Raw genomic sequence first — 21,174 nt, 5'->3', positions numbered from 1 at the left:
CGATACAAATTAAAGAAGATTTCATTAATCTGGATTATAACTTATTTAAAAAATGGTCTCATAAAATCAAAATTATTGAATCCGAATCTTATAGCCATTCCAAGCTACTAGGGTCTTGCTCTCCCATACAACACCTGGCCTATTGAGTGACTTTAGAGTGATAGTGGGTATTGGGAAGTTTTATAGTACGATACTCTTAATATATAATTAAAAATAAGTATTATCGATTTTATTATTTAAAAAAATTACATAAAATATTATTATTTTTACTTAAAACATTAATATTTTATAACATTTTCGATAAAGTACTCAACAATAATAAAATCGATAAAAAAATAACAAAATCAATAAAAATAATAATGTTTTATGTAATTTTTTTATCGATTTTATTTTTTAAATAATAACAAAACCGATAATATTTTTTTTAAAGTGTAAGAACTTTGCTCATCATTAGTATGAGTACTTGACAAGAGCCCATGATTGGATTTTAATCTCCTTTATGCAGAAGTTGACACTTTTATTTGGTACATGTTTTTACTAATAATTATAGATTAGACCTTCATTTATGCATATATGAAAATATTACAGATTTTATTTTAGCATTTAACCTTACGAATCCCATGATTCCTTAAGGGACTATAGAATAATTTTTCCATTTTAGATTCAACTTACACCATGCTCACATGAATGGAACTCTAGTTCCAAGTCTGAAAAACACATCACACAACTGTTCTTCCTAACCCAGATTCTCTGATAGACGAAAAGGAAAAACATGAACACTGGAATCGGATGTGACGAGGAGTGCATCAAGTTCATTTCTTCTGTACCGTCACCAGGTCCAGAGTAGACCCGTAAGCTCTATGCAGCGCTTCAGCGCACCAACCGTGCCCGTCGTCAACCGTCGGCATCCTTACGTCCATTACCGTAACAACAGGTTGTTGAGAACCCGGCAGTACGACCCCGGCCAAAACTCTCAGCACATTTGATGCATCGATATCCATGCAGACGTTTATCTCCGGAACTCCTTTAGGTGCCGGAGGAAGTCCAGTTATCTTGAAATATCCGAGCAGATGATTCCCTTCTGCCTTATCCGCTTCCCCCTCGTACACGACTATCAACACCTCGGTCTGGTTGTCGTGGACGGTCGTAAAGACCAGTTCTTTCCGAGCAGGCATTGTAGTGTTTCTAGGTATGATAGGCACAAAAGTGTTCCCGTTAGCTCGTATCCCAATTCCGAGAGGTGTGGCTTGAATGGTTAGTAAGTCCAAGTTGCCAAAAGGATCACTGATACCAGAGGCCACTGCTCCTTCCAGTGCAGTCCCGGAGACCGCTGCTTCGAGTGGGTTCATACCTTTGTAGAGTTCTCTTTTGCATATACTCTTGACCAGATTTCTTATTTTCGGAATATACGAACAGCCGCCCACGACTATTACATCGGTCAGATCATCTACCTCTACCTTTGCATCGTATAAGCACTGGATTACGAGAGACTCACACTTCTCGAATATCTTCCGGTTTACCTCTTCGAATTCATCCCGGTTCACCTTCCGACATATTCTCGACCCATTACCCAAATCTACATCAATTTGTACACTTTCTTCAAAAGAGAGCTTGTGGATGGCATCCTGAGTTGCAACTCGAAGTAGCCCCATTGACTTGATCTCATTAATCCCACGGCTCGAGAAGAGGTTATCATAATCTGGCAGGAGATGACGCATCATGTTCTGAAGAAAGTCCTCACCTCCGGTTGCACTTCCGGCTAAGGCTTTTATCTGCGAAACTCCTCCGGCTGTGGCTGTTACAGCAACATCGCAATAGCCGGCACCCATATTTAAGATGAGAGCTATCTTTTCACTTCCACTGCCCATATTATCGTGTATCAACTGTTGCTGCTGCTGTGCGTATAGTAACGCAACAGCAGTTGGTTCAGGCATCAATCTAAGAACATGAAGACCAGCCATCGCACAAGCTCGTTCAATTCGAGTCAATTGAAACCTACTAAACGAAACCGGGATGGACAATACAACATTTCTTATAGGCCGCTTCAATTGAGATTCAGCCATGACTCTGAGTTCAACCAGAAATATCGCAAGAACTTCTTCGGGTGTAGTGGATCTCCAAATATTGTTCACCAAGGCCGCGATAAACGGACGAACACCAATGTCCAATGTCTGAACCAGAAAAGGAAGGCTTTTGCTTGCATGAACAACCGGATCGGTGTCAACTCTTCCAATAAGGCGCTTCATGTTGAAGATAGCAGCCCCGGATAACATTTCATGCTCGTGGGAGAGTTGATAGCTCACTCCACCCGAAGGAATTTCGTCATTGAAAGTGACGTACGATCGCATTAACTTCTGGTTCCTAGTGTTCCTCAGAAGCTCAACTTGCGAGCCATTCCAGATAGCGACGCTGCATTGTGAAGTTCCGATATCAATTCCAATCGCGGTTTCTGGAAAAGCATACGAAGATTTCTCCTCCCCTGTTGCTTCACTGTCGGATGCCACGGTGTATGCCGGCTCAGCCATTACTTCAAACTGGAAAAACAATTAAACAGCAACGATATTCATCAGAAGACTCATGATTAACGAATAAGACCGTCTAACAACTAGTTGAAAAACAACTCATGATCGAAAGATTTTAGACTCAACTACAACAAGAAATTTCGAGAAACTATTCGATATACAATCTAATTCAACCCCAGTATAAAAACCCAAATTCATAAACAGATGAAACATAGATTGCCTCAAAAACATTCTTAACACGCATAACCAACCAGTAGAATACCATTTTAGCCTCCGACACTATGGAATTATACAAACAATTTCTTCATGCAGGTCTTTTTACAAACACTTGAGATGCGCTATGACTCCATATTTTAACAATTCTTAGATTTTCTAAACAAAAACCTCAAAAACTCACCATCAACATGAAATTTACATTCAGGTGCTTATCTTACAACCAATAAAGAAAAGTGAAATGGCTGCTGCCTCTTTCTTTTCCTAACTCATAAAATTAAGCTCAACTTCAACAATTTCATTCAAAGGCCATTAAAACTATAACAACCAACAAATGAAATTCCCCTAGAAATGGTTAATAACCCATCAAAAATATCATAAAGCTGAAATCTTTTAGCATAAAAAAGACAATCTGGTTGACAACCAAGTTCTTGAATTTCCAATACAAAGCTTATATAACCTGATTATTAAAGAAAGCATTAGCGAGGAATGCAAACCTGATCAAAGGAAAGTGCAGAATGGTAAAAGCAAAATTTGGGAAGCTTTGAGAATGTTGAATTGCGGGGAGAAGGCAAAGGTGGCAAAGAAATAGAACTGCGGAGAGTCGAAGAGGCGAGAAGAATTGAGAGAGACACGTGGAAATATAATACAATGCTGCTCTGCTTTAGGTTCTAGAGTTTGCTAGAGAGATGCACTTTTCTCTATTTTTACTAAATGATTTATATATTTATATAATGTATTATTTATTTAATGTTCTTTAATAAAAAATAATAATGGGTAAATTACATTATTTCTCACTTAACTATACTCTCTCTCATATTTTACTCATCGTACTTTTAATTTTTCTAATTTACTCATTGAACTTTCGAATTACTCCTGTTTTTGATCACTATGAATTTTTTATTATTATTTATGTATGACATGAAAATTTCTTATTATTATTTAATATAAAATAAAAATAGAAGATGGTCGGACGTCACCGTCAGGCACTGTCGATTGTCGTAGATGGTGGTCATTCGATCTCAAATTTCACGTGTAGGTTTCGTCTCGACCCCTATAGTCTGAATCTGGTAGTTGTTTCACCGTAAAATGTCTCAAAACCAGTGAATCTCAACTAAAATGTTTCGACTTCCTCACTTTCAATCTCTAATTCGTGGACTTTGAAGCAAGTTCCGATAAAATGGAGGTAGGATTCGAACTAATGGTGTCGAGGCGAAGCGACCCATAAAATTTGAAACCGAACGACCATCATCTACGGAGGTCGACGGGGACCGACGGTGATATCTGACCACCTTCTGTTTTTATTTTATATTTTAAATTATTGTATATTAAATAATAATAATAAAATGTCATTTCATACGCAAATTTTTAGCGTTTAATGACCAAAATATAAGAAGAGAGAAGATAGTTGAGTGATGAATAGTATAATTTAACCAATTTAAAACAGCAGGAATTATCGGAACCGTTGGTCAACATTGGTCAAAATGCCACACTAGGTTCTTTTTTCAAGTTGGAGAATCATATCGTCCAAAAAATAGGATGAGGGTCACATTATTTTTTTTTAAAAGTTCCGAGACCTCGAGTGCCTTTTTGATATTTTAAATTTAAATAAAAGGTGGAGGAAAAGGAAAATTCCAAAGAAAGAAAGGGAAGTGCTTTAGCATATATATATATATATATATATATATATATATATATATAGCATGTCTTAGTTAATAGAAGGGTCCACATATATAAGGTGGGATATGGTCCGTAAGCTAACATTAACTATTGTTTTTTTGTTGTTGATAAATTTGCATGTATTATATCGAAAGAAAAACAATACAAACTTTGCTTACGGCACATGCTTTGGCCAATTGACATATGGAACCTTCGACTCCATCCTCCGCCGGGGTGAAAAGTTTGCTTACGGCACCGTGGTTATCCCCTCGTGGATGCGGCAAGCTCAACTCGATCGCCAGTGTCGTCGTCTTCCATGAAGAACAATGCTCCCGTGGTGTAAGTCTTCATGGTAGTCGAATTTATCCTCTCCAGGTAAGGCATGAAGGCATCATGATGGTTCAGTATGAACAGTTTGTAGGATCAAGCTTGCTGACAGGAGGAAATTCCTGCAGACCAAATTTAGCTTTTGAGATGAGCAAAAAATATAATATTTTTACGAGCTTGTTAAGAAGAAAGGTCATATAATTACTTCGAGAAGGCTGGTGATAATCGGGTTGACACCGGCAAGAGTTTCTCGTGCAAACTCTTCGTCCGACCTCCAAGCAGATCTATCCTCTGTAACCACACATGGCATCTTGCATAAATTGTATGCAAAAGAAACAAATGTGGTGGGAGAAGGTTTGTATGTACCTTTGATAACGGCGGGCATCGGGAACTTCATCAACCCTTCACCGTCGTTACGAACGAGTTCCCTGATCAACTCCCAAGGGAGACAATCCCTTATCTTCTTAATAGTGGCATCACTTGGTAGTTTTATACCACCTTCATAGAGATCAAGTACATCTTGAAAGGAGTCAAACCCATTGATGGTTTTGTCACATAATGCTGCAATCTCGGGGACCAGTACTTGAAACAGAGATTTCAAAGCGTAGGCGACGAAATCTGAAAACTTCACCTGGCTAAACCGTTCGTCTCACGGAACATAGATGTTTAAGCTTAGAAGAAACAGCCTAATCTCGGTCTTGGGATCTGTTGGATGCATTTCCGGTTAGGCCATGTTTACTGTTGTTATGTATGTAACGGATGGTATCATAGGAACAGTTCATACCAATTTTGTGTGGCTTCCGACCTGTTCTTCCTCTTCTAGGATATGGACACAATGCGGCGATCCTCGAGAACCGGACGATGACTATCCAGACCCTTTTCTGGCATTGCCAAGTCATTGTAGAAATCACAAGTCATAAGCTCTGTCCCATTCTTTGAGCGTTCCTTTTCCATCTCCCCTGAGATTAACCAACTCTTCTTCCCTATACCGTCATAAAGGTTCCGGTATTTAGCACGGAGGGTAGGTCTAAACCGAATAAATCTAAGTTATACATCGCCCCAAATCGAAACAACCAAAGTTAGATTCGAAAGTGAAGTTACCATGTTGGAGAAGAAAACTCGATCATACTTGTACCGATGCATCGGATAGATCCAGGAATTGCAAACGAAGGTGACTGTCTTGAGATAAAACTGGCTATGGTGTTTGTTTTTTATTATGAAAGCTCCAGGTACACCCATGGATTCGTCCCACTCAAATGTGACATCTTCGGCTGATACCGGAGCGATCTTCATGATCCAATTCTCCAAATTTGCAGGCTTCCCAACCTTCCCTCTCATCCCATTAGCTGCTCATCACACACATATGTTAAACACATCAAATTTTCAAGATGTAGAACAAACACTTGGTGAACGAAAAGGAAACTGACCAGGATCCGGGGAAACAGCACTGATGAGCTGCAAAGAACCGCCTCTGCCAAAGAGCTTGAAAACTCGATCGAGCAAAGAAGCAGTGAAATCATTCATGTCCAACACATTCTTATTCATCAAAGCTACTGTCCCTTCGATCGTCTTCTTCCTCTCGTCCTGGATATCCTCCAATATGGCTTTGTCCTCAGTTCTTGGCTTCACACAACACTTCACCATGGCTTTGTCGAGCATCTTTGAACTTGGGTGGTTGCTTTTTCTATATGGACCCATGAAGTTTGTCGTAGCACGTGTAATATGTCATTGAGAAAGATAAAAGGAAACCGAGACAAGGAATATTTGTGGGATGTATAATCTCGTTATATTCGAGTTTAATTTGGACCACCTTAATTTAAAGGTCGATAAAGATATTTTCTTATAACATTTGTAGTAGAACCGAGATATATTACACATCATAACCATGAGGATGGTATTGTCCAAAGTAGAGAAATGGCGTGAACCTAGTACAACCATAATCATGACAAATAACCAAACCTAGTACATTGAATGGACATAATGTGCCCTATTTCTATTTTGTTTATTTTTTTAGAGGAGGTCTAGATGATTAACTCGATGATTAAATCCTATTATCGCATTGGTGGCGGAGGAGGCGGAGGTGGATCTGATGTCTCTCGACTAGGTCCCGACGGAGGAATCGACACTCCTTTAGGCAACATTCCAAAGTTCAAACTCTTCGGAAACAATATCGAAGACCGGACAACTTTTGCTGGTGGCAAACCAATATTAGCACGAGGAGCCGGAGGACTAGGAACATACTTCAACAAATTTCCTTTAAGTGATGAAGACATAACGGCCGTGGGGGATGAATCGATATGATAACGGGTTGCCGGTGAAGGGTTAGGAGCATAATTCGACAAATCTCTTGTAAGCAACGAGGCTGAAACAGCCATAGGGGGTGAACCGATATGGTATCGGGTTGCAAGTGGAGGATTAGGAACATACTCCGATGAATCTCTAGATGTAACAGCCGTGGGAGGTGAACCGATATGATATCGGGTTGCCGGTGGAGGATTAGGAGCATATTCCGACAACATCCTGACCTTGAGGACTGCATCGACCGGAGTAGAGAAATGTGTTAAACCTAGTACAACCATGAACATGGTCAATAACCGAACCCTATGCTCCATCATACTCGGTTCTGTAATAATATAGGGTTATCTGGTTTTTATGTCTATTGCAAAAATAAACATATTATTGTTGTTTATATAGGAGTTATATTATTATTGAATATTTGATATTTTAATTTCCTTAAAAGTTATTGTTTTATTTTATTGCATTTAATGGTGTTGGATTCTCTTTGATCATATTCATAATTCATATTTCTCTAATTTTTTATTTATGACAGAAAATTATTTTTTGAAACACGAATCAATTTAGCTCAGTGGTTAAAAATAATCGTTGTTGTTCCTAGAGATTATGGGTCCCGAGCACCAACAATTGCAACAAATTGATTGAGAGTTGAGAGTATTTAAAACAGATACTACTTCGTAATTTCACATTAGGCATGATTCTAATTCGTAAAAAATCACTTGTATTATAATTTTTATAGGTAAATATTTATTTATGTATTCTCACATCATTTCTTAAAATTAGTTATTTGACAATTGATAAAATAATTGATTTTTCTTAATTTGATAAAATAATTTCTCATTTATGAGTAAGATTTCATAATTTATTTCCTTTTTGTATAGTGTTATTTTTTGTACGTATCAATGAATGCTATTGATTCGATTATATTTAATTTATTATTTTTTGCCTAACGTTTAGTTTATATTTCAATTTGTTACCCGTCGTTAAAAACTTAACAAAATTACTAACGTAACATTTTTAATTTCTTTTTTCAACGATGACGTGGTACTGTCTTATGGTGACACGTCAACAGCACTGTTAATCCGTTAATGATGGATACTAAATTGAAACATAAACTAAGCGTTAAAAGGTCTAACAGGCTCAAGCCCAAGGCCAACCATTTGATTGGCCCAATCCTTTCGAAGGAGACAGATTGACCTAGGCAGATCAATTGAGAGGAAAATTTTAAGTCGAAAAGGTTAGCTAATTGTACAATGTTATTATAAAATATGACATAAAATTAAGTGTTTAATTATATTATATGTGTCATAGATATTAAAGTATAGATATCATAAATTGAATTTATAATTTGAGGATAAATAAAATTATAAATACTTAAAAGATTTGCCTAATATTCTAGCATGAAAGGGCATTCATATAATATAGGCTTAATACATTTTTAGGTGTCTAAACTATACTTTAAATTGATTTTTGGTGCCTGGAGAATTTTTCGTTAAAAATAGGTACCTAAAGTTTTCTTCGTTATACTTTTAGGTGCCTATCGTTATATATTTTTAAGGTCTAAAACACTTTTAGGTGCCTAAACTATACCTCAAATTGATTTTTGGTGCGTAAGTTATACTTTTAAGTGTCTATCGTTATATTTATTTTTTATTTTTTAAGGTCTAATACACTTTTAGGTGTCTAAACTATACCTCAAATTGATTTTTTGTGCATAAAGAATTTTTCGTTAAAAATAAATACCTAACTTTTTTTCATTATACTTTTAGGTGTTTATCGTTATATTTTTTTTAATTTTTTAAGGCTTAATACACTTTTAGGATTAGGCACAAAAAGTCAATTTCAGGTATAATTTAGGCACCTTAAAGTGTATTTTTAAAATATATATTTTTAAATTTTATATGCATGACACATGTCAGATAAAGACTAAATTTAACGGTCATCTTAAAGGGCATTCTTATAATATAGGCTTAATACACTTTCAGATATATAAACTATACTTCAAATTGATTTTTTGTGCCTAAAATTTTTTCGTTAAAAATATGTACCTAACGTTTTCTTTTTTACACTTTTAGTTGTCTATCGTTATATTTTTTTATTTTTGAAGGCTTAATACACTTTCAGGATTAGACACCAAAAGTAAATTTGAGGTATAGTTTAGGAGCTTAAAAATGCATTTTTTAAAATATACTTTTTAAAATTTATATGCATGACACGTGTCAAATAACGATAAAATTTAACGGTTAATGGATTTTTGTTTGTACCAAAACCATAATTGCTATGCAACAAAAAATTCATCACTTTGCCCCAATTCACCACCACATTTACTGCTTTCTTCGAAACTTCATCACTCCCATTACTTTTTTTTGGTTTATCGGTTAATACGGTAGGTTAATTCGGTTAAAACAAAAGTGTAACGCTCCTAAAACTAAATAATATATATAATATATTAAATATTTGATAATTTTGGTTAATTAACCGATTTCGAACTGAGTTAACCGAAACTGAAGTTTAAAAAAAACCATTAACTGTTAACCGATCGAACCCAAAATTAACCGACCGAAATTTCGGTTCAGTCGGTTAATTTAGTTTTAACCGAATTACGAACACCCATACTGCTGAGCAAAATCAATTGCTTTAAAAAATTAATTTTTTAAACTTTTTCAAATTTAAAAATTACTTTTAATTTTTTTGGAAAGAATTTAATCTTATTTTATATTGTTTTTAGTACCAAATATTAGTATGAAAATAATAGAAAACTGATTTAGTCTCCGTTTAATATTTTTTTAGAAATTTTTTTGAAGTAAAAAATAATATTAAATAGATATTTTTTTCAATAAAAAATGCGGTTTAAGCAAAAATTATTGTTTTAACCTTCATTTTATTATTATATAAATTTTAATGTGTTTATTCATTGCTTAATAGAATATCAACAATAAAAAAATATTAATCATATATTATACCCTTAAATAAAGTAATAGATTTTTTTATAGAATCAACTAATTTTATTGAAAATAGAAAATATCTTAAATTACAATAAAAATTTACAATTACAATCGTAAAATAAGTACATAATTAAAAAAAATTCGATAATCATTGGGAAAAAGCTAGCAACTTAAGATCACATAAAGATCATACAATGAAAGATTAAAAATCTAACCAAGAAACTTAAACAAAGATAAATACAAATATATCTAATCGCATCGACAAACGAACCACAAAAAGAGATTGAGCTATTGAAAAACCACTGGTAAACCATAAATCAGACTCGAGTGACATGAATAGCTATCAACGAATGCAAATCGGGTATCTAAATCTAATATGAGAGTCTAAAGTAGAGAAAATCAACAAAATATAACATAAGTACCATCTTGATCTATCATGAAATTTAAAATCAACATTTACAGAAAGATAAATAAAAAACGACCAAATGACCAAAAAACATGTCAAAAGGCAGGCAAAAACATGCCATAAAGTCATATGGAAATGTGCCATGCAATCAGACTTATTGAAAATAAAAAACAAAAGGAAATAGATATACAATATAAGAAAAGAAAATGATAATAAAGAATATTGACGCTCAACAACCAACATTAAAATTATTGTCGCCGCCGATCAACAAAGACAGAAAAAAAGAGATAAGCGGTACACTAATGAGAGAAAACTAGATTTTTTCAATGAGAATAAAGTAATAGATCTAAATCTTGTTACCATGAATATAAAAAATAGATTAAGATGATCGTCCCAATAATAATTTTTCATAATATTTTATAATTTACCAGAATTAATTGATTAATGAATCATATATCAATAATTATAACAAACAAACTGTAAACGGAAAAAATCAAAAATAAATTACACATTTAGTACTTAAACTATCATTTTGGATTTATTTTAGTACCTAAACTTTTATTTTTTTCAAAATTATATCTAACATTTAGTTTTTGTTTCATTTTAGTACATTGCCATTAAAAACTTAACGCGTTTAGTAGTTAAACTATCTGTTTTGATTCGTTTTAGTACCTAAACTTTATTTTTTTAAAATTTAATATTAAGTTTTAAATATGGTAATAAAATGACAAAAACTAAACTTTAGGTATAGATTTTAAAAAAAATAAAAAATTTAGATATTAAAACGAATCAAAACATATAGTTTAGGTACTAAATGCATAATTTACCCAAAACTATTCTGTTGTTATGATTATGGTTTGCACATGCATCATCAATCATCATCATCAAAATATTTGCTTTTATTTGGCTTATTTTCACCACCTCACCATTCCATGGGTCACATTAAGGTTGCATAAAAATAACATAACATATATTATTGTTTCATTGTCAATCGAACATCACTTTTTATATAATTGAATAACAAAGCAAGCTATAAGGTGTGGATGCCCATATCCATTTGCCTGTTATGACCATGTGACGTACATGATGTGATGTATTCCACAATCTTATTGAAATAATTTTTAAAAATGTTTATTTTTATACAACTCCCAATTCGAACTCAATACCTCAAGAAATAACAACAATTTTTTTATCACTTAAACCGCTCGATTCGTACCACGAAATATCATATCCAATAGGTTTGAATACAATTAGTCTCGATTTCCAACTACTTTCTTCTATTTCCATATTAGTGTAAAATTAAATTATTTTTTCATAACTATATAGTTTTTATGCGATTTATACTTTATTATATATTTGAATATTGAGCAAGTCATAACTATAATCAATATATATATTTGTGTAACTATAAGATAAACAAAATTAATCAGTGTAATGTATGTATAAGACTATAATTATAATAAATATTTATATAATAACGACTAGAATTAATCATTATTAGGGGGCATGGGTCGGGTTAAATTTCACCCGACCCGAACCCGACCCAAATAATAATAAAATATTAGTTTTTATTCAATAAAAACAGTGACTTAATTGGAAAAATAATATATAGAGGGGTATTATTGTAATTATTCTTAAATATATAAAAATTATATATTTTTTGGATCGGGTCGGGTTGTATTTTTCATCCTAGACCCAAACATGACCCGAACATCACATTTTAAAAAACCCGACCGAACATGATTTTTTTTAAAAAAACCGACCCGATTGGGTCGGTCGGAACCCGTCGAGTTCGAGTCCCATTCCCATCCCTAATCATTATAATATAAAAAAAATTTGACAACTAAAATATCCATAAAATCTAATTTAAACTAAAATAAAATATAGAATAAGAACTATACAATAAATAAAATAATAATGAGACTTAAAACTAAGTTTTCAATGCCTCAAAACCTCATGTATTAATCATCTTTAATTGTTGACTTGGAAGTAATACCAAACCCAAGACTTTATTCCAACTTATTATTAATGATATTGTCAAGAAAAAAAATGTATAATTTATGTTGGAGTATGAACTTTTATAAAATTATATAAAATAACATATAATAATATATGACTCGACTCGATAAATAATAAGGGACATCGTGTTCGAGGCAAGTAGGAAAAAATTAGGGTTTCGACAAGAAAAAAATATATTAAGAAAGAACAAATTAAGAAATTTATCCCTAAATTACTTTAAATTTATAAAATGATTTTTTAATTAAAATTTTATTTAAAATTTAATAATTAAAAGTATATAATTTTATTTAAACTTATCACAAAATAAATACACACTTTTTTTTTGCAAAAAATAAAATATATATATATATATAATTTGAGAGCGAAGAAAGCTCAAATAAGAGAGGAGATATTGAAGCAAAAATCACTCTTTTCATCTTCTCTGGATCTGCTGCTGTTTCATTTCTAAAACACAACCTCTGTTGTTAATGTTGTGATTTAAGACAAGTAATGCTCGATTCCTTTACAAATAATTCGATTGTAGCCCTCTGATTATTCCGCAGGACCACACCTTTTTTATCTCGAAAAACCGGTGGATGTCGACGAAAAATTCCATTTTTATTTGAACAAAAACGAAAACCCATTGTAGTATGTCGGTTTGGTGATGGATTCAAGCAAAAGCGCTGCTTCTTCTCCACAAATGGCATCGTCGATCGAAGGCTAGTGGTTTTGTTTTTGTTTTTTAGTAACTTTTTGTTAGAACTACTCTTCGTTTCCTTTAATTTCATTGGGTTTTTTTTTTTCCACTTTAAATTTTATTTTGGGAACTTATTCAAGTTGCTTGCTTTATTAATTAGGTTAATTATGAATTTTAGCTGGTTTATGATTATTAGTGTGTGTCAATCTGAGGTAGATTCACACTTTCCTCGAACCATGTTTATCGCAGAAGTTTTGGTTTATCTTATAGCAGCTTCCTTTGTGGAGTGATTGAAAAGTTTCGATTTTGAGGGGTGGTTCTGCTGGTGTTATTTGTGTGCTTTTGGGAGTTTTATGTTATATGGACTTGGGGTTTTCCAAGAAAAATGTAGGGGAAAAAGAAAATAGAGGAAAACTAAGTGGGGATTGATGATAAAATGCTTGGAGATTGTGCTTCAGGACTTTAGGAACTTAGGTCGGTTTTGCTTCGCACGAAGTATGATGGTATGAGGTGTACCATTCTGTACATTTCCTTTTACAGTTGATTCTATATATATGTGTGTGGTAATCAAGGTTGGGTTTATTCCCTCTTGTGGAAAGCTTACATTGCTCGATTCACTCAACTTTTCTAATTGGGCTAGCACACTGTCAACATAACATATATAGATCAATTTTTCGGTCATAATTGTTGAAGTTTTGATTTAATGAGTGTGTGTGTGTTCAAGGAGATTGTTACAGACCCAGGGCAATGTTGTATAGAGTTTATAGTGTTATTTTTCAACATTGGCAAGTGGAATGGTGTCTTTTAATCAGCTCATTTGCTTATGTGAGCTTATGTTCCCAGAATGCAAATTTTCATGTTCTCAGTGCAAGATTTTTTGCTGTTTTCGTTGTATAATGCCATTTTTCCCTCTATAATTGAATTATATTTTTAGGTTGACATGAAAGTTTCTTTTATGCAGTCACGCTGAATGATATTAGCTTTATTTTTGTGTTCCTTTTAAAGAGGATTTAGTTATGGAGTTCTTGTAAACCCATCATTGATCGTCTTGTTAATTGCTGTAGATATTCATGAGAGTCATCAACAAGAATTAGAAAATTTGAAATTGACAACACAGCCCTTCAAAACATTAAGGTTTTTCGTTCTGGCTGTCTATCAATATTTTAAGCGATCAGCACTGTATCTTTTGGCAAAAGGTGGTTGGCTTATGCTTTCAAGCACTCTAATAGCAGTTCTTGGGATTTTGCTTGTAACCATTGAGGGTCCTCATGAAAAGGTAGGTAAAATTTTTAGGTTATCCTAGTCTTTTTATCCGTCTTTATCGTATTTTTTCTGTTGATGCAAAGCATATATTTGCAATTTTGTTTGTAGTTTATAAGGGTCTTACCTTTTTTCAGAATTAGTGATTGTGAAATGCAAATTGCTCATTTACTAATTCTTTTTTTTTCTTTTCATTTTTATGGGGGTTGAGGTGATTGTGCTGGTTCTTTTTTGTTTCTTGATGAGCTATACGTATATCTTAACCATTTTATTTTCCATGGTGCCGATGATAATCTTGTGCTCATTATTTAGTTAAAATAATTTCTTTTTCTTTTTTTCATCATTTATTGTACCCTGATCAGTAGGAACAATACTTAACTGTTGATATCTTCATTTCATTTTTCATCAGCATGTCGAGGAAGTTTCTCATTATGTTCGGTTTGGACTATGGTGGATAGCACTTGGTGTTGCATCTTCAATTGGTCTTGGTAAGAACATTTATGATAGTCTGGAGGAGCATGCTTGATGAATAATATTACATGATTTAGAGATAATTTCCAATTTAATATTGATGTTATATCAGCCTATGATTATAGGCTAAAGCTGGTTGACTAAGCAGATGTCAAATATGCCTTGATCTGACTTGTCACTTCTTTACTTCAAATTTCCTATTCCAGGTTCTGGTCTGCATACTTTTGTCCTATATTTGGGTCCTCATATTGCCTTGTTTACCATAAAAGCAATGCAATGTGGACGAGTGGACCTGAAAAGTGCTCCGTATGATACGATACAGTTGAAGAGAGGCCCTTCATGGCTGGATAAATCCTGTGAAGAGTTTGGGCCTCCATTGTTTTCAACATCACATGGTTCAAGGGTTCCTCTTAGCAGCATACTGCCTCAGGTGCAGATTGAGGCTATCTTATGGGGTATTGGGACTGCACTCGGAGAGCTTCCTCCGTACTTCATTTCAAGAGCTGGTATGTTTACCGGCTTTTATACTTGATATATTTTAGTTACAAAAAAAAGATTTACCAGAAGTATTGTTTACAGCAGTTCTGGAAGAGGCCCCACTCTGATTTTCATAGGCATTGATACTGTATATAATGCATTAGGCTATATCTATTTTTCATAATGTGATGATTTCGGGTTTTATTTTCTAAGAAAAATGGGTCACCATTTAAAATGATTATTTCATTCTTCAATCTCCTTTTTCTACTTTTGATGCTGCTTTGACTGGTAATTAATTTTCTGTACGAAGTTCAAAACCTTGGCCGTCGTCTTATTCGAAAGTTAACTGTCTACTAAAGATTGTTATATAATTTTAAATATTTACCTGATGTTGATCTTCTACTTTATGCAGCTAGAGAGTCTGGCAGAAAGTTTGACGCCATGGAAGAATTGGATGCTTCCTCGAGTGAGAAATCTGGAGTCATAGCTACTCATCTGAAAAAGATCGAGGGCTGGCTGTTATCGCACTCCCAACACTTGAACTTCTTTACCATTTTAGTTCTTGCCTCGGTTGGCACCTTTCTCTTCACTGCAATTTTGTTTCTCCATGACTATGATTTTACTGTTTTTTGTCATCATGACACCTAGGACACTTAATTGTGTGTTTATATACGGTCTTTATTCTGCTGTTAATGTTATTTTGTAAACCTTCTGATCAACTTAATTGTGTTTCAGGTCCCCAATCCTTTATTCGACCTTGCCGGCATCATGTGTGGACAATTTGGAATTCCATTCTGGGAGTTCTTTCTCTCAACATTGATTGGGAAGGCATTTATTAAAACTTACATACAGGTTTTTGATTTCTTCTTTGTGCTGTTTCACTGCAAGCAGAACTCGAGTTGCTTCAGTATTTTTCTTCTCTAACCGAATCGATTTCTTTTGATTCCCTGAATCGGCCAAAAAATGTCTCAATTCTCGAATCATTAGATGATTTTATCTAATAAGTTCTTATTTCATTCCTTTTCTGCAGATGATTTTCATTATCTCCGTCTGTAATAATCAACTCCTTGATTGGATGGAGAACGAATTGATCTGGATTCTTGGCTTTATACCCGGATTCGATACTTTCTTGCCCACCCTCACAGCAAAACTTCATGCAGCCAAAGACAAGTACTTGGCCGCACGCCCTCTCCCTACAAATATCAAGGTACTCCACTCTCGTAAACCAAGTATAAACAATTCAGTCCATTTTATAGCCCCGAGTTACGACCGACTCGAATTTAACAAACTCGGGAATTCCGTTGTGCAAAATGATGCCATAGGGGAAGTGGGATTTTTCATTCACTTCAATCTGGAACACTGTTGTGTGGCTTATGCTCATCAACTTCTTCGTCAAGATTGTTAATGCAACTGCTCAGAGGTATCTTAAAAAGCAGCTGGACAAGCAGGCAGCCGATAACTCGCGTGCCTCAACAGATTCAGATTGACCGCGTTATCTTGGACGAAACGGCTGCATTGAACCGTGTAATCATCTCCGTCTCTTAATCAAATTTTCTTTTCTGGTGAACTATTTTCTTAAGTTATTACCATTGAAGCAACTTGAAAAAGAAAGCCCCTGCAAGCTGCAATTGGCTATTCCCCTTGTTAGAATGTTGTATAGACAAAGAATAGGAACACGGAGGAGAGAAGGTATAGGTCCAGTTTATATCCTATCCTATGTAATGCTCTGGTCTGGGGGGTTTAGTTTAAACCATTGTTTTGGACTGTTTTTCTCCCATTCTTAAAGTACTGTTTGCTTGATTCTGGGAAATTTGAAATCTCATAATTCTTTGACCCTTCAATTTCAAGCTGCACCTTCTTAAATGTTAACGGCAGGTGGTTATATTGAAACCAATTAAATAGTTAAGTGGTCATATTGACTCAATTTTAAAAATGATGGTCATATTGACATCAATCCCATAATTGGGTGGTCATTCAAGTAATTTATCCAAAAAAAATAAATTATTAATTACTTATTTGTGTTTAAACACCAATTAACATTATTTTATCTATATCAAAGAGTTTGTTTAAGTGGTAAACAACTTGACATCGTTTAAGTAGATCTTGAGTTCAAGTCTTTTTGTATTTGGAAAATCTCTGTCACAAGACTTAACTAATAAAATTATGTGTGCGACATGTGTTAATCCAGATTAATTAAGATTAAAACTTGAGTAATTGGGAAAAAATACATTTTTTTATCTATCAATTTGAGCAGTGACGGAACATCATGGGATCAAAGGAGAACCTTGATCCGGCCAATTATTTTTAAAAATAGTAATTAATATTTAACATATATATTATTAAAAATAAAAAAGGAAAATTTATCCAATCCTCTCAACTAAAATATTCTATTTATAGAAATATAAGAAATATTTTAATATTTTAAAAAATTATTTTAATTGGTTATGAGTTATGCAAATAATAATAGCAAAGGAACACATAATAAATTTATATAAAAAATTATAGACAAATCGAAGATATTTATTATAGTATATAAATTAAAGAGGGGTTCAAATCCTGACGTTTACGAATGGAGCAAACTGGGTTGGGAGGGTCGCCCTCGTCTCTACAAGACCCGATCCGAATTAGTCGGTCAATAGGATACAAATATGTGTATTTTCTATCTGCTTAGAATCATGTCCAACTTACAACTGTGAGGTTGGGTCGAAAGCATTAGCATGCCCATTTTTCTTTGCAAAATCACCTTTGGTAACGTCTTTCTCCATCATATTCATCATCATTCATGAACCTCTTCCAAAACCAGTGCTGCTTCCACACCCTCTCCGTCATCTCCTCGATCGGGATGTTCTTCGTCTCCAGGATCAGGAACAACATAAAGATCGACATGAACGCGACCCATCCGGAGAAGAACAAGAACATCCCATACTTGAAATGGCAAAGCATTGATAGGAAAGCCTGAGCAAGTTGACACAAAACGTCACACTCTGCCCCGCCGATCGGGTCTCAAGCGGAAATGTTTCACTAGGGATCAGCCAACCGAGAGGACCCCATGACCACGCGAAGGCCAACACGAACGTACACACCATAACTACTACGAAGATCGCGAAACCTTTGTGGAGATCGACGGAGTGATCCTTGACCTTATATCAAATTGACTTGAAATTAAAGTTTTGTAATACCTTTAGAGACAAGTCATCTGACAGTATATCTTCTAAACATAGATTTCTGATAAATTACAGTGCATTGATAAGATCTCAGATAGATTCATGTGATGCGTCATAACAAAATTCAAAGTCTGACTATCAAATTTATCTAGCATGTCGGCCTACAAAAAAAAATTATGATGACCCCACCATCGACACACGCATTAAAGTCTGACTATCAAATTTACCGTGCACAACTGAAATTAGTAGCTTTGAAAGGGAACTCTAATTGATGACCAACTGTTTTGAAAAAGATAATTAATAATACTAATTAAATAAATGGTGTTTTACCAACAACCAGTTGGTCTAGTGGAATGAGGTACTAGGTCTCTTAAGCAATGTTAGGGGTTCGAATCATGGCGTTTACGAATGGAGCAAACTGGGTTGGGAGGGTCGCCCTCGCCTCTGCAATACTCGATCTGGATTAGTCGGTCAATAGATCGAACACTAGTGATTAATTAAAAAAATGGTGTTCTCATGGCTATCTCACCTAGGGTATTGTATACAAACGAATAGATATTTTTATCATCCTGATTTTGATTTAAAGGTCTAAGGGAAAGGTATACAAATGATCTCCCGACTATAGAATATTATTTTATTAACTTCCTCAATAATTAAAAAATTATAAAATGATCCTCCAACTATAGAGTGTTGCTTTGTTGAGTCATTCGACTATTAAAAGTTATAAAATGAGCATCCGACTATTCATTATGTTCCAAACACATCATTTTCCGTTAAAAAATTGACGATATTCTCAGCTGAATGTTAACATGTTGGCTGTGATATGATAAAATATGGTCTCAGAGTCTCAAACGAATATCATATCTCAGTCATCATGTTAACGTCCAACTTAGACAATCACCAATTTTAACAGAAAATGACGAATTTGAAACATAATGAATAGTCGGATGACCATTTTATAACTTTTAATAGTCGAGGGACTTAATAAATAAACATTCTATAATCAGAGGAACATTTTGTAACTTTTAATATTCAACCGAGATAATAAAATAGTATCCTGGACCATTTTGTTTAATTTACCTAATATTTATATTTGACTTTAGTTGAAAGAAACCACCAGCTACAAATGAATATGATGTCTCAATGATGAGCAGCTCACTAATAGTTGAATAAGTTTACGATTCGAATTTTGTAGATGAAAAGGATATATAGAGTAAGAACAAAAGTAGGATAAAATTGCATAACTTTTAAAATTAACTTGTACCTAAAAAGTATTTAAACAAAAAATGAGGATTAAAATGTGATTAATCTAATTTTAAAATTTAGACAGCTTAGTAAATAGTCTGATGAAGGAGGGGACGAGGGGTGAGAACATTATTAAAACTAATAAGGACCTAAGAGGTAATTATCTCCCACACCTTAAGGGGCGTTTGGTTCAGGTAATCTTGGATTACCAGGGGAATGAAATGTCATTCCCCCGTTTGGATTGCAAACATTCCTAACTCCTGATAATCATTTATTCCCAACAGTGGTATTTTGGGGGCTTATTACCGGAAATGTGATTTCCCTCTTATTTTAGGTATTGTTACATTCTCGGTATTTTGGACTAAAATGCCCTTATTTTTTTTCAAAAATATCATTCTTCTGTCATTTAATAAAAAAAATTCTATGAAGGTTAAATTACAAATTTATCCTTAAACTATTTTAGATTTACAAAAAAAGTCATAATTAGAATTTTATATGAAGTTTAGGGGTTAAAATAAAATTTTACCCTTTCCTTAAACCTATTTATCTTTTCAATTTTGTAAAAAAAATTATATAAATTTTACGAATTTAAATTTTTTAAAGAAAATATATAAATTAATTATAGTAGAATTCAACTTGTTAAAAAAAACAAATATATAATAAGGACAATTTGGTAAAATATACATTCCAATAATCTTTTATTCCTTTAACTAAATATTGTAATCTTACATTCCTGCTAAACGAACCAATCACAAAAATGCAACATTCCCGGTAATCCTATTCCCGCCGGTAATATTACATTCTATGAACCAAACACACCCTAAATTCTTGTCCTTTGACCTTGTCCTCTTTATCCCTAACTCCAATAATTAACCCTCTCATACTTTTAAACACTATTCGTTCGAGTGGGGATAGACCGAAAAAGTATCATATAGATCGTACACTTTGAAAATTTTAAATTCTAATATGATTTAAGTATTTTCTTTTGATGATCGTACAACAAGAATCAAGTAGTTAACCTTAATTTAGATTATAAACCACATGTTAAGTATAGGTTGTTTGTTTTAAGGTGTGTAAATCTTGGAACAAGCTTTTCAGTAGCTGGACATGATCATATTTAACATCTGTCAATTATTTTTTCGATGCCGAAAATACCCTTGGGTGAAAGGGATTTTTACCAAGTATACCAAATGGGTCAAGCTATTTGAAGGGGTACATTGGTCAGTGAGATAACCATCACATGGAATGAAATTTACAGTCATGTGATCACATGCTTAAGATGAGTCAAATGGAATTGAACATTCGAACTAGAGCATATTTCGATTAAGTCCAAAGCCGACGATTAAATCAAAGGAATAAATAATGCTTTAGTTTAAGGATTCTGTTGGGGCATTTTGCCATTTAGGGATCAATTTGGAATTCAGCCGATAGTTTGGGGACATCCGGTGCTATTAACCCTAATTAAACATTGAGTTATTCATAAAGTGCATTTTCC

At 33.8% G+C, this 21,174-nt stretch overlaps 3 protein-coding genes and 1 pseudogene across 3 annotated transcripts; 1 reads left to right on the top strand and 3 right to left on the bottom strand.

Moving 5' to 3' along the window:
- Nucleotides 1-644: 644 nt before the first annotated feature.
- On the bottom strand, nt 645-3,344 carry LOC120175261 (heat shock 70 kDa protein 8-like). Its single transcript, XM_039181929.1, has 2 exons — nt 3,233-3,344; nt 645-2,534 (listed from the first exon to the last, which is right to left on the bottom strand). The coding sequence occupies exon 2, from the start codon at nt 2,523-2,525 to the stop codon at nt 813-815; it is 1,713 nt and encodes a 570-aa protein (XP_039037860.1). The 5' UTR covers nt 2,526-2,534; nt 3,233-3,344; the 3' UTR covers nt 645-812.
- On the bottom strand, nt 3,215-6,386 carry LOC120175196 (annotated as a pseudogene).
- Nucleotides 6,387-6,772: 386 nt separating this feature from the next.
- Nucleotides 6,773-7,333, bottom strand: LOC120175195 (leucine-rich repeat extensin-like protein 5). Its single transcript, XM_039181877.1, has one exon. The coding sequence runs from the start codon at nt 7,331-7,333 to the stop codon at nt 6,773-6,775; it is 561 nt and encodes a 186-aa protein (XP_039037808.1).
- Nucleotides 7,334-12,778: 5,445 nt separating this feature from the next.
- Nucleotides 12,779-17,114, top strand: LOC120175083 (vacuole membrane protein KMS1-like). Its single transcript, XM_039181786.1, has 8 exons — nt 12,779-13,084; nt 14,127-14,338; nt 14,732-14,810; nt 15,000-15,299; nt 15,683-15,840; nt 16,006-16,122; nt 16,301-16,477; nt 16,593-17,114. Exons 1-8 carry the CDS (start codon nt 13,030-13,032, stop codon nt 16,755-16,757), a joined length of 1,263 nt encoding a protein of 420 aa, XP_039037717.1. The 5' UTR covers nt 12,779-13,029; the 3' UTR covers nt 16,758-17,114.
- Nucleotides 17,115-21,174: the final 4,060 nt, after the last annotated feature.

The sequence above is a fragment of the Hibiscus syriacus genome, unplaced genomic scaffold (genome assembly GCF_006381635.1).
Source record: "Hibiscus syriacus cultivar Baekdansim isolate YM2019G1 unplaced genomic scaffold, ASM638163v2 tig00112159_pilon, whole genome shotgun sequence".
Lineage (NCBI taxonomy): Eukaryota > Viridiplantae > Streptophyta > Magnoliopsida > Malvales > Malvaceae > Hibiscus > Hibiscus syriacus.
This window is presented reverse-complemented; position numbering and strand designations above follow the sequence as displayed.

Bases quoted from the DNA above. Each gene is read 5' to 3' on its own strand.
- LOC120175195 (XM_039181877.1), bottom strand. From the start codon at position 7,333: ATGGAGCATAGGGTTCGGTTATTGACCATGTTCATGGTTGTACTAGGT.
- LOC120175083 (XM_039181786.1), top strand. From the start codon at position 13,030: ATGGATTCAAGCAAAAGCGCTGCTTCTTCTCCACAAATGGCATCGTCG. The intron at 14,811-14,999 runs GTAAGAACATTT...TTCCTATTCCAG, and splicing joins TGCATCTTCAATTGGTCTTG to GTTCTGGTCTGCATACTTTT. The intron at 16,123-16,300 runs GTTTTTGATTTC...CCTTTTCTGCAG, and splicing joins TTATTAAAACTTACATACAG to ATGATTTTCATTATCTCCGT.
- LOC120175261 (XM_039181929.1), bottom strand. From the start codon at position 2,525: ATGGCTGAGCCGGCATACACCGTGGCATCCGACAGTGAAGCAACAGGG.